At 45.2% G+C, this 15,124-nt stretch overlaps 3 protein-coding genes across 6 annotated transcripts in view; 2 read left to right on the top strand and 1 right to left on the bottom strand.

Annotated features, from left to right (window-relative positions):
* The window catches only part of LOC147454806 (uncharacterized), a 185,805-nt gene extending 179,980 nt beyond the window's left edge, over positions 1-5,825 (top strand). For all 4 annotated transcript variants that reach the window (XM_086516645.1, XM_086516646.1, XM_086516647.1 and 1 more), the window contains one exon: positions 5,080-5,825. In XM_086516645.1, coding sequence (XP_086372771.1) covers positions 5,080-5,182 — 103 coding nt within the window. In that variant the 3' untranslated portion in view covers positions 5,183-5,825. The remainder of the gene's footprint in view (positions 1-5,079) is intronic.
* A 3,650-nt stretch (positions 5,826-9,475) lies between these two features.
* Positions 9,476-12,869, bottom strand: LOC147454805 (putative pentatricopeptide repeat-containing protein At3g01580). The gene has a single exon (XM_086516643.1). The coding sequence runs from the start codon at positions 12,663-12,665 to the stop codon at positions 9,678-9,680; it is 2,988 nt and encodes a 995-aa protein (XP_086372769.1). The 5' UTR covers positions 12,666-12,869; the 3' UTR covers positions 9,476-9,677.
* A 1,297-nt stretch (positions 12,870-14,166) lies between these two features.
* Positions 14,167-14,883, top strand: LOC147454804 (uncharacterized). Its single transcript, XM_086517432.1, has one exon. The coding sequence runs from the start codon at positions 14,167-14,169 to the stop codon at positions 14,881-14,883; it is 717 nt and encodes a 238-aa protein (XP_086373558.1).
* Positions 14,884-15,124: the final 241 nt, after the last annotated feature.

Here is a 15,124-nt window from a genome sequence, read left to right as displayed (position 1 = left end):
ACACTCATTTGACCACTATCGGCACTCTCATCGACCGAGCACTGGAGCTACGGAGATGTAGACGGCCACGATTGAGGAGAGGGGCTACACAACATCGACGAAGACTACAGCAGAGGATTCGAGCCATACTCTCTCGATATCCAGAGTGCAGATGAGGATGGATTCTAGTAGTAGTATCTAGTTCTTTTGTACCCAGACATGGTGAGGAAAAACTTGCTCCAGGATGGCAACCAAGTGAAAGTTGAGAGTGAGCTATGATGCGGAGTGGGGGGGAAAACATGCCGAGGCTGAGAGGGGTGGGGAAGCATAGATAGGGGGCTGGTTAGGGGCGAGTTGAAGGGAGGGGGTTGGAAAGGGGCGAGAGGGGGTGGGTAGGGGCGAGTGTGTGTGAGGGGGGGTAGGGGCGAGTGAGGGTGAGGGTAGGGGTGAGGGGGGGAGGGTAGGGGTGAGGGTGAAGGGGGTGGGTAGGGGCGAGGGTAAGAGAGGGGGTGGATAGGGGCGAGGGGGGGCTGGGTAGGGGCGAGAGGGGGTGGGTAGGGGTGAGTGTGTGTGAGGGGTGGGTAGGGGCGAGTGGGGGGAGGGGGAGGGGGAGGGTGAAGGGGGTGAGTAGGGGCGAGTGAGGGTGAGGGTAGGGACGAGGGTGAAGGGGGTGGGTAGGGGTGAGGGAGGGTGAGGGTAGGGGCGAGGGGGGGAAGGGGGTGGGTAGGGGTGAGGGAGGGTGAAGGGGGGAAGGGGGTGGGTAGGGGCGAGGGTGAAGGAGGGGGTGGGTAGGGGCGAGAGGGGGGAGGGGGACGGTAGGGGCGAGGGTAAGAGAGGGGGTGGGTAGGGGGAAGGGGCTAGGGCAGTAGATGAAATCCATGGTCCCCTGGTTGAAAGAGGAGATGCTACAGAGCGCAGTCACCATGAGCAGGATAACTATAAAGAGAATGGAATTCATCAAGCAGGACAAGCTCTGTGAAGGGAGCTTTATTCTGGTAGAAGCAGACACCAATAGGGCTGATTTTTTATGTTGGGTGAACTTTTGTCGAGGAGATTTCTTCCCACTTCTTTTTTCCTCCATAGGCTCACCAACTTCAAAGGCTTCCACCAAGGGCACATCAGGAGTAGCTTCTGTGACCTTCGACCTTTGACCTGGCTCAGGTGGCTCATTGGAAGAGGGTGTACCTTCAGTCAAAGAGTGAATCGAAACTCCAAAACAGGGCATAGATTTGGTAGCATCCAACCACTCCAACAGACCCTCATCTGACCCGTCAGGTGGAGTAGGCTGTTCCAATTCGAGGCTGGTTGCTAAAGACAAAGAACTATGTTGCACCACGGGATCCATACCACCTTCTAAGAGAATGGGTTGCATCGAGGAGCCAGAATTACGTATCCACATTGCATCATTTCCCCAATCGTGGAGTGCTTTAGTGTGTCGCAGCCATGGTCTTCCAATAAGCAAGGGAAATCCGCCCTCAACCTGGGGAAGACGAACCACCACAAAATCCAAGTTAAAAGTAAAGTCTTGTACCTGCAGAGGCACATTATCCACTATCCCCACTGGGTAGACTATCCGCTGGTCGGCCAATGTAACTGTGAAGGGAGCAGGGCGAGTAGGCTATAGACCTAGAGCTAACATAGTGAACTCGGGCATCAGGTTGATGCCAGATCCACCATCCACTATCACTCCTGAGAATTGCCGACCTAAAACGGACACTGTCAGGCGAGGGCTTCTATAATCAGTGAGTGGAGCAGCAGGATTGGATATCATATAGGACTCTGACTGTCGCACTGGGAGGTGCCCGCCACTAGGACCTGCTCCAGGTAAAGTGATTGAATACCTGCAAGGGTGTCACTTCTGAAACTCGCATCTAGTCGAAGCATGTCATACAATGAAACTTGGTGAAAGGTATTCTTCAATATAGTCTCTGCTGTAGGTTTTTCTCTTGGGATCAGTGTCTTCTCAGTTTCCTTGATCTTTTGTAAGTCAGCAACTGCTTCTAAGAAAGCCCCATCAATATCGGAGAGCATAGTAAAAGATCCTTTCTTAGCACTAGGGGATGGCATGTCATCTGCTGGAGGAGGTGTAGGCATTGGGGAGGAAAGGGCTGTACCTGCTAGAAGATTGAGGCCGAGGGCTGCCCTCTGAGCTCGTGTGAGGACACCAGCTGGCTCCTCTACCAGCTGCAACTTGTCTTGAGAGGCAATCATATGGGCAGAAAGTGGTGGCTTGGGGTTGGTACTAACTGCTATCAAATTGATCTTGGGAAAGGTGAATTCAGGTTGGCTTTGACTTGGGCTCGCAGAGGTAGAGGCGCGTTGTTTTGGACAATCCTTAGTGTAGTGATCTTGAGCCTCAGGGCAAAGTTGGCACGGAGAAGAGCCTTCTGGCAGAGGGCATTTGCTCTGATAATGCCCATATTCTCCACATCTGTAGCAAAGTATGGGCCAATTGGGAGGACGAAACGGGGGACAAGGTGGTTGCTGCATGGAGTTGGAGGCTGAAGTGTAGAAGCTCTGAGGGGTTGAGGGGCATTAGCATTATAAAAACTTTGAGTCGGGAAAGTACTTGACATACCTTGGACAGCAGAATTATTGAGCAAAGGTGGCATGTAGTTGGGATGGCCGTATTGGGAAACCATGTTGGATGATGGTGCTAACCCTTGTTGGAGAGAAGGACCAAGACTTTGCTGTATTTTGTGCAATCCCTTTAGGTAGTAACAATCTTTGTCCTCATGTCCAGATTTTTCACAGAAGTGGCAGTAAACCCGAAGGGGGCATTCCTGCGGAGGGTGCCCTGGAGAGCGGCATGAGCTACACCAAACCGTAGCCTTAGTCTCTTGCTGACACTTGAGCTCTTCTAGCTCGCGCTTAATCTGTTCCAATGCCTCATGATTTGGAGGCTTCTCTTGTCTAAGAGAGAAGGACCTCTCCTCTTGAAGAGCTCGCTGTAACTTTAGGGCTTCCAGTTCCCTGCGTAAAGAAGTTAAAGGATCAGCAAGACTACCTTCCGAGAACACAGAGGGAGTATCTATGTGAGGAGAGTTGTTGAACAGCTTCCTAGCCCCCTCTATCCTAGTAGCAGCTGCAATGAACTCCTCGAGAGTGGCGTCGGGTCGGAGACTCTCTCGGAGTTTTTGTTGAGAAGTTTTGGGAAGCGCCTTCTCCACCCACTTTTTAACCATGAATTCACCTGGTTGTTGGGGGAGCTTGGCCACCAGCGACTTAGTTTTAGTCATAAGCTCTGCAAAAGTCTCCTCAGGCTTGAGCACCATGTTGGCCAACTCATCCAACACCTTCTCCTGGTAGTCACCCGGCCTGAAAGCTGCACAGAACTGCTATCTTAAGGCTGCCCAAGTTGCAAAATGGTTCTCTGCAAATTGACTGTACCATTTATCTGCTAGGTCATCCAGGGTGGATGGAAATAGTACCAAATAAGCGTCTTCTCTGTTCAGACCACGTCCCCTACAGAGAGATACAAATCTTCTTGCATGGTCGTCAGCATCTTCTGAAGAAATCCCTTTGAAGGTAGGGAACTTGATGTTTACCTTGGCCAAAACACTAGCTAGTGGCTCCATGATTCCTTGCTGAGCCTGTTGCTCTATAGCTTGTTGTATCAGAATAGGAGAGAGCTTTACTGGAGAAGGTGATCGGGAAGATGGGGAACCTGATGAAGGAATGGGTGATGTGGTATGTGGAGGAATAGGTGATGAGGTTGAAGGATTTCTACAAGGTGTCAAAGATCGTCTTCTGTGATAGTACTTCAGAGGGCTCAGTAGTGCGCTTTGACGCTCGACTGACCTCCTTGTATGTGTCATGCAGTGACCACCAGTCCAACCAAGCTTGGGGCAAGAAAACTTGTGACAGGTCTAGACTCCACCAGACCAGACCAGGTAAGTGACTAGACCCGGCTGGACCAAGGACGAGGAGGACTAGACCAGGGTCGAGGAGGTCTAGACCAGGGACGAGGACAGGTTGGACCAGGGCGAGAGAGGACTAGACCAGTTGGCCCAGGCGAGAGGGGACTAGACCAGTTGGACTAGGCGAGAGGAGAACAGTGCAAGGCAAGGTTGGCGAAGATAGGTGAAGCTAGATAAACCTAACTAGCTTCAAGATTTGCACCTCACATAGTGAGATTTCAATTGAGGTCCCACCGTGATCGCCAAAATGAGAGCACCTGTAGCGCGGATAATGTGTCGTGCTCTCAACAGTGTGGGTGCCCCTCAGTGCAATGTGCGTGACAATCTCACTCAAACAAATGGAAACTCTCTCAAACAGAATGAAACACAGGAACAATGGATAACAACAGAGACACAACAGTGGACCAGAACATGTGGACTCGACTAGCTCAAAGAACCATGTACAGACTCTGGTGTGGCAGCACACTCAGCTCCAGCCCAGGACTCACAGGTACAAATGGGGTGTCGAGGCTCAGATGTGCAGGGATGGTGAAGGAGTGCTCTGTGTAAGACTCGCTCTAGACAACTGCGTCGCTGGACCAGAGATGAAGATGATAATCCCGATGACCAACCGCTACTACTCATATGTACCACCATAAAGGGCCACCAACAGCTCATAAATGTCAGCCATGTGGTGACTTGGCCACGATGTCCACTAGACCACCGTCGGTACCCTGCCACTGCCACGTGTCACTCCCAGCCCAGAGGGTCCGTCCAGTGTGAAACAGCCTAGACCAACTGTACTAACTGTCCAACTGTCTGCCTGTCCTGTGAAGTGACACTGTAGCCCTGCTACACTCACTGGACCCTCAGTCCTTAACTGAGATGTATACGACAATCCCTCCGCTTAGAAGGAACTTCTTTGTAATGCGTTGTCTTTCGGTCCCATAGGTCATATCTGACCTCCGTGGACGATAATTCAATCTCTCTCTCTCTCTCTCTCTCTCTCTCTCTCTCTCTCTCTCTCTCTCTCTCTCTCTCTCTCTCTCTCAATTAATGCTCACAATTGCATTCAAATCCTGGTTATTTTTGGTTCATTTTGATTCACCAGTTGTTTAAGGATTTTGTTAAAATAATTTGAAGGTTCCTTGGCTTCTGTAGTTTCTGATCTCTTCTGGATTTTCTTTTTGCAAAACTCCAGCTCACTTCTTCGCGAAACTGAAGAGTTTGAGCAAGCTCAAGTAAGGTCGATGCAGGCTCATACAGAAAAGCTACGATGCACAAGACAATCCTGTTCATACTGACAATATTGGCTACTGAAGAATGTGGCCGCTTGTTATTTTCATGTTGAGAGAAGAGGAACTAAAGGTGTACGGAGCGATCTTTAAGTGTTTGTTTGGCAATCTGGATTGAGGTGTTTGTGGAAATTCCGGACAATTGTGCAATCTCCAACAAGAATGGCAAATACATGGGGCAAAGCCAATGCCTCAAGTCCAAAATGTGAAGACAATGTCTCAAGTCCAAAGTGTGAAGAATAGGTGAGGGTCAAAATTAGGGCTGGGCCCACAAAGGCATCCCTTGCAACATTGTTGTAATGTGAGATTATGAACAAATGATGCAAATTTCTACACATCAAAAAAGCTGCCACGAAAACAAATATTTTGTTGTCACTGCCCTAGGGTGAAACCAAAATGGGAAAGTCCTGTGACATACATATGTAACATAATTGTTTTTCTAGGGTGAGACATTCGGATAGTCATACATGTAACAACATTTTTTCAAAAAATAGTGATACACATTTGGATAGTCATACATACATCTGGCAACACTTGGATAGCACTCATTCTAAATCTTGGTGTATACTTCACACATTATTATTTCTAGGGTGTGACATTGGGATAGCCATACATACATGTGGCATCATTTGAATCACACAGTCATTCTGGATATGCATTGGTGGCGTCTTGCTGATTGAACTCTTTCAGGTGCAAACGTAACAATATCAGGATTTTAAGGGTGTATCGCAAGATATACATACAAAATGCAATGGCTTCTCTTGGTGAATTACAAGGCTCGAAGTAAATTAATCATGGACTGGGTAATTTGATTGATGGACCTTTTTGCCAATGGTGTGCTGCTTATAATGATATTGAATGCAAGATGAAGCCAACAAGGAATGGGTAAAAAGTGTTTATGCTAGAATGTAGTTGATAGACGATTGCATTCCAAAAAAACCATTCCTTTGAAGGGTTTCTTCTTGTGGAGAGCATTGACAACCATGTGACCAAGAGGAAGTTTTATATGGGAACTGATTTCTTTTACACTCGCATACAATCATGCAAATGGAAATTTTAATGTCATGTATGGTTTATTAGGTTTCGTGCTTCTATTTTCACCAATGTTTGGGTAGACCATCATGTGCACTTCAAGATCATCACATGGATCGGTGAATTGAACAAATTCGGGGTAGTTTTCCTTTTTTTTTCAAATCCTTTGACCAGGAAGTTTTTTGTTGATATATAAAAAGGCAATGGGGTTTTAATTATATTTGCGGATTTTTCATGATCCTTAGGATTCATAAATGGTGCTTCTCTACATTTGTGTCCCTAGATAAGTCTATCTAACTACGGAGGACATTGAGGCCACATGTAGAGACCCATGTGAGAGTTCGTGAGATGATCACCCTTGTATACTCTCTTTGTTTTAGCCCTCATGTGATTGCACAGACAAGCGCCCCCCCCCCCCCCCCCCCCCCAAAATATATATATATGTATGTATTTTGTGATAATATGTATTACATGATGATGAGGATGTAGGGTAGGCTTGCATGCCTACCCACTTCAAATACCCTTATTTTTAATTTATTTTTATGTTCCCCAGACATACTGGAGTCACATATGGATGTAACCTTTTGGTCTCATAGGTCATTTTGGCATTTTGAAGAAGTTAATATATCATTTCATTTCCTCTCTCTCTCTCTCTCTCTCTCTCTCTCTCTCTGTTTATTTTGATCTTTATGTTCCCTTGACACTCTATTAGAGTCACACATGGATGTAACCTCCTGGTCTCATATGCCATTTTGGCCTTTTGTAGACCTTGATAGCACATTTCATCTCTCTCTCTCTCTCTCTCTCTCTCTCTCTCTCTCTCTCTCATGTGTGCAAGTGAGCATGGGAAAAAAGTTATGCAATCAATGAATGACTCCGTTTGTGAATATCTTCACTATACAATAAATGTACAACGTATGCTTCTGTGTATGAAGAGCTTGTGTTATTTTCCTTATAGAGCATATTTTCTTGTACGAGGGAGCCTTGTTCTTATCATTCCCATGTATTTATTGAGATGTATTTGAGTAGTTCATAACCTTTTTTGCTCTTGAGGTTCAAGATGTATGTGCTCCTACAGTATTAAGTTTATAAACGGCCAACTATCAAATGCCTAACGTAGTGTGGAGCCAAGTATGAATATACAAAGTATAGCACATAAATGTTAGGGGAAGCTCTCGTGTTCTTTGGTTTTGAAGCTCAAGCTTCCATAGCTGGCTTGCTTGCTTGCTCAGCATGTATGCTTACATGCTGGGGTGAAACAATAAATACATTATTTCCCTTTGAATTCACTTTTGTGTTCTTTTTATTGAATGTGTACTTTCTATCTTCTCTATGTGTGTATGGTAGTTTAAATTATTTAAACATACCACAAAAGAGCTAATTTACAATTCTAAGAGATGATCTAAAGACGATATTGTGTGCACATCATATAGTCAAATAATATTGAGATGTATTTGAGTAGTCTATATGATGTGCACATCATATAGTCTTCCTCCTATTTTGTATGGTAACAAAATTTAAGCAGCACGGAACGAGCCTTGCATCCTTACAAACAAGCAAACTTTCTATTAGATTTGAATGTGTGCCAACCCTTCCGATTGTCCCCACGTGTGTCTTAAACTACTATTGTACAATAAATCAAAAGTGAACAAGTAGCTTAATATCAAACCAACGTTTCAAGGCGCCATCTGAATAGCTTCTTTTTTTAAGATAGTTCAAAACAATCACTTTAAAAAGTAGCATTGAGCCATAGAAAAAGATTCATTATGTTATAAATTCTCTTAAGCTCCTTTTTGAGAATATACAATGAAGAATGAAAGACTTGTCCAGATTTATGATGATCTATCATTTCTATCTATGATTATTTTACATTCATCACTAACTATACTCTGTATACCCAAGTTCAACAAATTTCTCAATTGTAAACAAGTGATCGTAGCATTTCAAAGCTACTAACTACATAGCAGGGTCAACTAAACCGAGCTTACATATAGATCAAATGGTGTTTTAAGTATCCAAAAGTTGCCAATTTTAGAAAATTTCATGAACAACAAATAAACCAAGCAGACTAATTCCAAAACATACAAGTTAGATTTCTAAAATCCAGTTATTGTCCTGTACAATAATGTGGTGTGTACGGTGTTTGGTTGGGCTCTTGGCATGTATAATAGGAATCGCACCTTGGCATGTCTAGTCATACACCCATACATACCACACATAGGAGGGCCCATATAGCCAAACACCCTAAGGAGTGTGTGTGTGGACGACCTGTCCAGTCAAACACCCTAAGGAATGTGGTGTATGGGTGTACAATCGGACAGGTCAAGGTGTGAATCCTATTGTACATGCCAAGAGCCCTGTTGGCTTCCTTTGCCAAACACTTCACATCACAATAGATAGTGCCTATATATATATATATATATATATATATATATATATATATATATATATATATATATATATATATATATATATATATATATATATATATGTGTGTGTGTGTGTGTGTGTGTGTCTCAAGGAAGGATTGTAGAGCTTTTAGAGGAAGATGCAAACACAGTTGCAATGATGCAAAATGGTGCAAATAAGAAAAATTTTGCAGCAGCTCAAGCTACAACTAACTATGTGTTACAAAGTCATATCCAAGCATTAAGAGAAGAAACTGAGGTATTAAGGGCCCATGTCAATAAATTAGATGCAGCCTTCTGCTCTAAATAGCCCTGGTTGATGACATGCATATCCAAGAGTGTGATGGTAGATGAGTGCTTATTGTTAGAGTTTGTGCACTTCTGGACCTATCACTCCTTAACCTTCTTGTCTCACTCCTTTTGTTTCTCTTGCTCCACTACGCAAACTAAATTTTGAGCTTGTTGTATCTTCATATTTGTCTAGCTCTCGTGTGTTCTTGAGCATAAAGAGAGATGTGGCACTATAATGATTCATGTGCTGAGTCTTAGTTTCTGTAGTAGGCATACCATGATCTTGACCAGATGGATTTTTTCATTTTGCAAGTTGCTTAAGCAGGCTCTTCTCGACTGTAGTTCTTCATTTTGCAAGTTGCTTAAGCAAGCTCTTGAGGGCTGTACTTCATTTTGAGTACTACCTTATGTTGGAAGAGTTTGTAGCACAAGTCGCCTTATGCGAGTTTACTATAGTGATTTGTGAACGCTCAAGAGAGTGGAGGTTCACCTGCCATAATAGAAGCTCTCATTGTTGGTAGTCTTTTGTTGCCTTTCCTCCCTCAACTACCATCCTCCACAGAATCTTGAGTCCCTCAAACTATTGTTGACTTCTTTAGCATTGTTGTTATTCAATCATGTTCATGATCCTCATGTGCCATATAACTGGATGACAAAACAGTGGTCTTCACCAGAAAAAAAAAAAAAAAAAGCGATAAAGAGGGGCCGGGGGTTGGGGGCGGGGGGCGGTGTTGGGGGAGGGTTAGTATTAAGTAATTGGTTAGCTTAGCTTCCTAGAGGTAAATCCCAAAATGCTCTTCTGTTGCTGCTTCTCCTCCTTTCCTATCACTGCAACATATGTTGGACAAGAGAACATACATGGGAGCCTCAACCTGCTCTTTGTGCAGAGCCTGTGTAAACAACTTCCTTGCAAACTCCACATTACAATGTGTGTGGCATGCTCTAAGCAAAGACGACCAAATGGTAAAATCAGTCTCCAGTGGCATTCTGATCAAAATGTTTTCAGCCCTCCTTAAACTGCCAACACCGCCCAAGAGAGTTAAAACAGTGCCATAATGTTTCAGATGTAGCATAACACCATAATCCTCCCTTAATGAGATAAAGTATTCAAGACCCTCAGCAATCCTGCCACTATTAGCGCAGGACGAAAGCAATGCAGTAAGCACCACTTCATCAGGCTTGACACCTGCAAGCTTTGACCTCTCAAAGATGTCAGTACTAAGAATAAAGTTCCCAAACCCCGCATTACCACCGATGCACGCAGTCCAACAGACAGTGTCAGGTCCAACAACTTCATTAAATGCTGCTTGCATATCCTCAATGCTTGCACAACTGGCATATGTCTGTACAAGAGACGATGCTAAAAAGATACTCTTTCCGTACCCACCAGCAAGAAGATAAAAATGAAGCTCTCTACATGTCTCCAAATTCACCGAGTCTGTACATGCAAGAAGAAGCCAGATGAGGCCAACTTCATCGATAACAGGATGCTCCTTTTGCATCTCCTTGAATAGTGACAAAGACTTCTCACCTAAGCCATGTTCAAGATAAACAGAAAACAATGCATTTCTTATTCGAATATCCAAAGAGGATGTTGTAACAAATAGATTCTCAGCTTCTAGAACGTTGGCACATTTGCCATAAGCTGTCACGAAAGCAATTCTAACAGAAGTATCTGTTGTGAGACCCACTCTGTTTGCATCTGTGTGCAATGCTTGTACAATCTCTAGCATCATAAAGTTCCATGAGCTTTCCTTAATTGACAAATCTTTTTCACAATCAACTAGAGCACTGCATCCGTGAAGGATCGCGACAAACATAGGCCCATTTGGAGCTACACATTCTTCATGCATAAGTACATAAAGCTGCAATGCCTTTCTTGCCTGCCCATGCTCTATGTACGCAGAGAGCATAGTCGTCCATGCTACTACGTCTCGGTCAGATAATGACAAAAACACATTCTCAGCTTCTAGCACACCTACACACTTACTATACATATTTATAAGCACGTTGCCAACATAAGAGTCCAAACACAAGCCAGTTCTGTAGGCATCCGCAAGTAATGCCAGGCCCATTTCATAAAATAACCTCTTATTTGGATCTTTAATCGCATAATGAGGTTGCTCCTCTTGTGAAAGTGCCGCACATGCCCGAAGTGCCGACACCAGAACATGTTGATCTGGTGTTACTGCTTCCTCTTGCATTTGACGATACAGTAACAAACCTTCATTTGCTCTACCTTGGTCAACATACAACGAGAGCATAATACTCCAGGAAACAACATCCCGCTCCTCCATGACACTGAACAAACACTCTGCTTCCATAATTGCCCCAAGCTTTCCATACATCATAACAAGGCTGTTGCCCACAGCAAGAGTATCCTCAAGCCCCTGCTTGCTGGCATCCAAATGCAAAGCTTGTGCAATATGCAAGAGCTTGGCATCCTCAAAAATGAAGGCATCCACAAAATCTGCTAAGTTTCCACATGCCTTGAATAGGAGTATAAAAGTAGAGTCATCTGGACTCAAACCCTCCTTCTTTATCAATGTATAAAGCTGCAGAGCCTTCTCTTCTTGTTTTTCTTGCAGAAATGCCAAAACTAAGGTGTTCCAAAATACCAAATCACGTTGAGACAAAGTTTCAAAAACATGTTGTGCATCTTTGATTGCACCACACTTGCCATACATATTAATAAGGGCAGTCCCAACAAACAAATTTGACTCATAAGACCTCGTTCGTGCAAATGAATGTAGCGCAAGTCCAATCTCTAAACACGTAATTTTGTCAAGTTTCTTGTCTTTTACAGGCATGTCTGCAAGGATGCCACATGCCTGAAGAGCAAACACCAATGACATTGGGTCTGGATCTTTGAGCTCTTCGCATAGCTGCCTATACGACAACAGGACATTTTCTACTGGGCCAACTTTTAAAAGCACTGACAGCATCCCATTCCATGACACAACGCTCCGTCTGAGTAATCCTCTAAATACTTCCTCTGCCTGAAGTGCATCTTCACACTTCGTATACATACTCAAAAGGGTGTTCCCAACAAAAACATTCGAAGTCAATCCTTTCTCCTGAGCTATAACATGAAGCCTCATTCCCTCTTCGAGATTTGTGATGATGCCACAAGCTTTAAAGAGGCTGACAAATGTGTAACTGTCTGGCTCCACACCATCTTCTTGCATGAACTGAAACATTTGAAGGGCATCCTCTGCGTACCCGCAATCTGTATAGGCAGCTATCAAAGCAGTCCATGACAATACCGTGCGGTGAGATAAAGCATTAAATAACTGGCTTGCATCGTCATTAGCTCCACATTTTGCAAATGTGACTACCAAGTAATCAGCCAATAATGGTGTCACCCCACTGCTATATTGGACAACATGAGCATAAACTTGTCTCGCAATGGAAGGGGCTTTGTATGCAATACAGGCCTTGAGAAGGAGAACATAGTTGCTGATATGAATGGGTACTTTGATCTGAGATAGGAGATCAACCGCCTGGAATATGTGGCCAGCTTCACAATGTTTGCGAAGAGACTGCTTGTCACCAAAGACATCATGTCCGCTGTGAAGAATAGCGGAGGAGTCGCCATGACAACACAATTCATGATGAAGGGAACAATAGAGGCGCAGATAACGCTGATAAAACCCAGGATCATACGCTTGAACCTTGCTCTCAAAGGATGACGCCAATTTTCTTAATACGGCTGATAAGCATGGAGGAGATCCCAAGCGCTGAAGGCTTTGACAGCCCATCTACGGAGAGCGCAGAGAGAACCCATCTTCCTTCGCTGCACTCCACCAGCTGCACGCCGTAACCTCGGCCGGCTGAACGACAGTGCCTAGCGTCGTCGCAACTTTTTCAAAATTGTGATTATTGTCCAAAAAACTGTTAAGCACAGACACACTAAGGCTGGTTACATACCGCCTGCAAGGCTATTGGACAAAAAGTTTAGACAGCCACGGCCCCTGCCCAAGCATGGCCTGAGATCGAAACTCTGCCAGCTCAGCCGAAAGGTGAAGTCAAACCAAATAAGGGCGCTTACAGACCGAAACAAGCCTGCCCAATATGTTTTGGGATGGGTGCGCATGCGTTACAGACCACGTCTGCTGCTCATCTGGTGCAAAGATTGAGCTGGCATGCGTGCAGCCAATCATCAACCGATCGCAGCCCCCGCCCAAGCTTGGACAGGGGGTCTCCGCTACCCAGCACCTTGTCCACCCCGGTATACCTGCAACCAATCATACTCCGCCTCTTGGATTCCACGCACGCACATGACCCTGCTGCCCAAGTTTGGGCAGCCGATGTGTGAGCGCCCTAAGTTGCGCCCAGGACATGTTGTGAAGATCACTTTTTTTAACTAGCCTCAGGTTGGTGTGTAACGCATGCCCGCCCGTCCAACTGTGGCTCGTTTTTGGTGTGTAAGAAGCAGCCTAAGGTAAGGGGGCTAGTATTAGAGCAGCCCCCAATTGTGGCGCATATCGCCCCCAATAATAACACACTCCAAGAAAACATCATGCGGCTACAATTGGCTGGTTGGTGACTGTGTGATTGTGAGTTCGCAAACGAACTTCCACCAATCTTCGCCTGCCACATTATTTTACTGTTTTGATTTCGTAAAGCAGGTGTGCACTTGCAACGAAGTTGAGAGCAAATCTTTTTGTGGGTGGTTTATCACATTGGAGCGAAGGTAAAAACACATGTGACTTGGCCCATTCCTTTCAAATGGAAGAATCCGCTCGCTTTCGATATCATGCCATAGTACTTGCCCGTCTACCTTATCTAATTTGCTCTCTCTCTCTCTCTCTCTCTCTCTCTCTCTCTCTCTCTCTCTCTCTCTCTCTCTCTCTCTCTCTCTCTCTCTCTCTCTCTCTCTCGTTTAGGGTTCGCGAGCTCTCCCTCTCAGGTTGTCCTCCCCTGGGCGAGGGGAAGCCCTGTGGGAGGGCGTATGAATCAGCCTTGCCCTGCCCTACACAAGCCTACATCGTCGCTCCATCTCCAACAGGCTCCCGACAGTGAGGCATGCTGGTCGTAGCTCTGATTCCAGCGGCCTTTGTAGGCGTGCAAGTTGCTGCGCTGTCTTCAACAAAAGGTCTCCACCTCTGGAGTCAGTAGATGCCCATGACAGGCCGTCAGAGCCATTTGCAGAGATATCTAACGTCATTTTCTTTGGAGTTTTGCTTCCACAACCTAGCAGGGGTTCTTGCATTGAGCTCTCCTCAGATTTGTTGACCTTCTTGAATCTCGAGCATAGGGATGACGACCCCAAAGACCCCTTCCAGAATACGTCCGAGTTTTGCAGTTGTGGCAGCAGCCCCTAGCAAACTCGATCGAATCACTAAGCTTCAAACAGTTCTTGATCGAGTCTTGGAAGAGAACCTCGAGCTCAAATCTCGCCTCCGCAAGCTAGAAGAACGCTTCGATTCTATGGTTGACCTCGCCACCGACAAGGTAAAGGAGGTTGAGGCAAAGGTTAACCAAGCACATTCAACAACCATCACCGAAGTACAGGCTTGTGTAACAAAGGAGCTCTGCGAACGAAGACTTCGAGAAGAGAATGCCCTCAAGGTACACATCGGTGGACTCCCTCCGTCGTGGTGCACAGTTGAGGATAGTCTTGAAGAAGCAATTACGAAACTCAATGACATCCTTGAACCAATCAACATCAAACCAGAGACGGTCGCTTGGATCAATGATACACACCGACATGTGCGCCCTGAGCATTGTGTCCTTACTTTCAAGGATAAAGAGGAGCGAGTGAAGCTTCTACGTCAATCCCATCTCCTCAAAGGAACAAAGCTTTGGATTACTGAGGAGCTGACCACAAATCAACTCAAAATAAAAAAGGACGAGCTCAAGAAGATGTCTGAAGCCCGCAAGCAAGGCAAATGGGCAATCTATCGAGGCGGTAATACTATCATTCAAGAGTTTCGAACTCCAAAAGAGGCTCTCCCCTCAACTGCTCCCCCCTAGATTTTGTTCACTCTTTCTTTTTTCTCTTGATGGACCCTCAGTCCTTAACTGATATGTATCTCATGTCTTCACGTATAAGCATGCAATTGTAAAATTTTGTTTGGTCCCATGGGTCATATTTGACCTCCGTGGACGATAATACAATCTCTCTCTCTCTCTCTCTCTCTCTCTCTCTCTCTCTCTCTCTCTCTCTCTCACACACACACACACACACACACACACACACATCGCAGCACAGATA

The sequence above is a fragment of the Adiantum capillus-veneris genome, chromosome 7 (assembly GCF_014529385.1).
Source record: "Adiantum capillus-veneris isolate H3 chromosome 7, ASM1452938v2, whole genome shotgun sequence".
Lineage (NCBI taxonomy): Eukaryota > Viridiplantae > Streptophyta > Polypodiopsida > Polypodiales > Pteridaceae > Adiantum > Adiantum capillus-veneris.
This window is presented reverse-complemented; position numbering and strand designations above follow the sequence as displayed.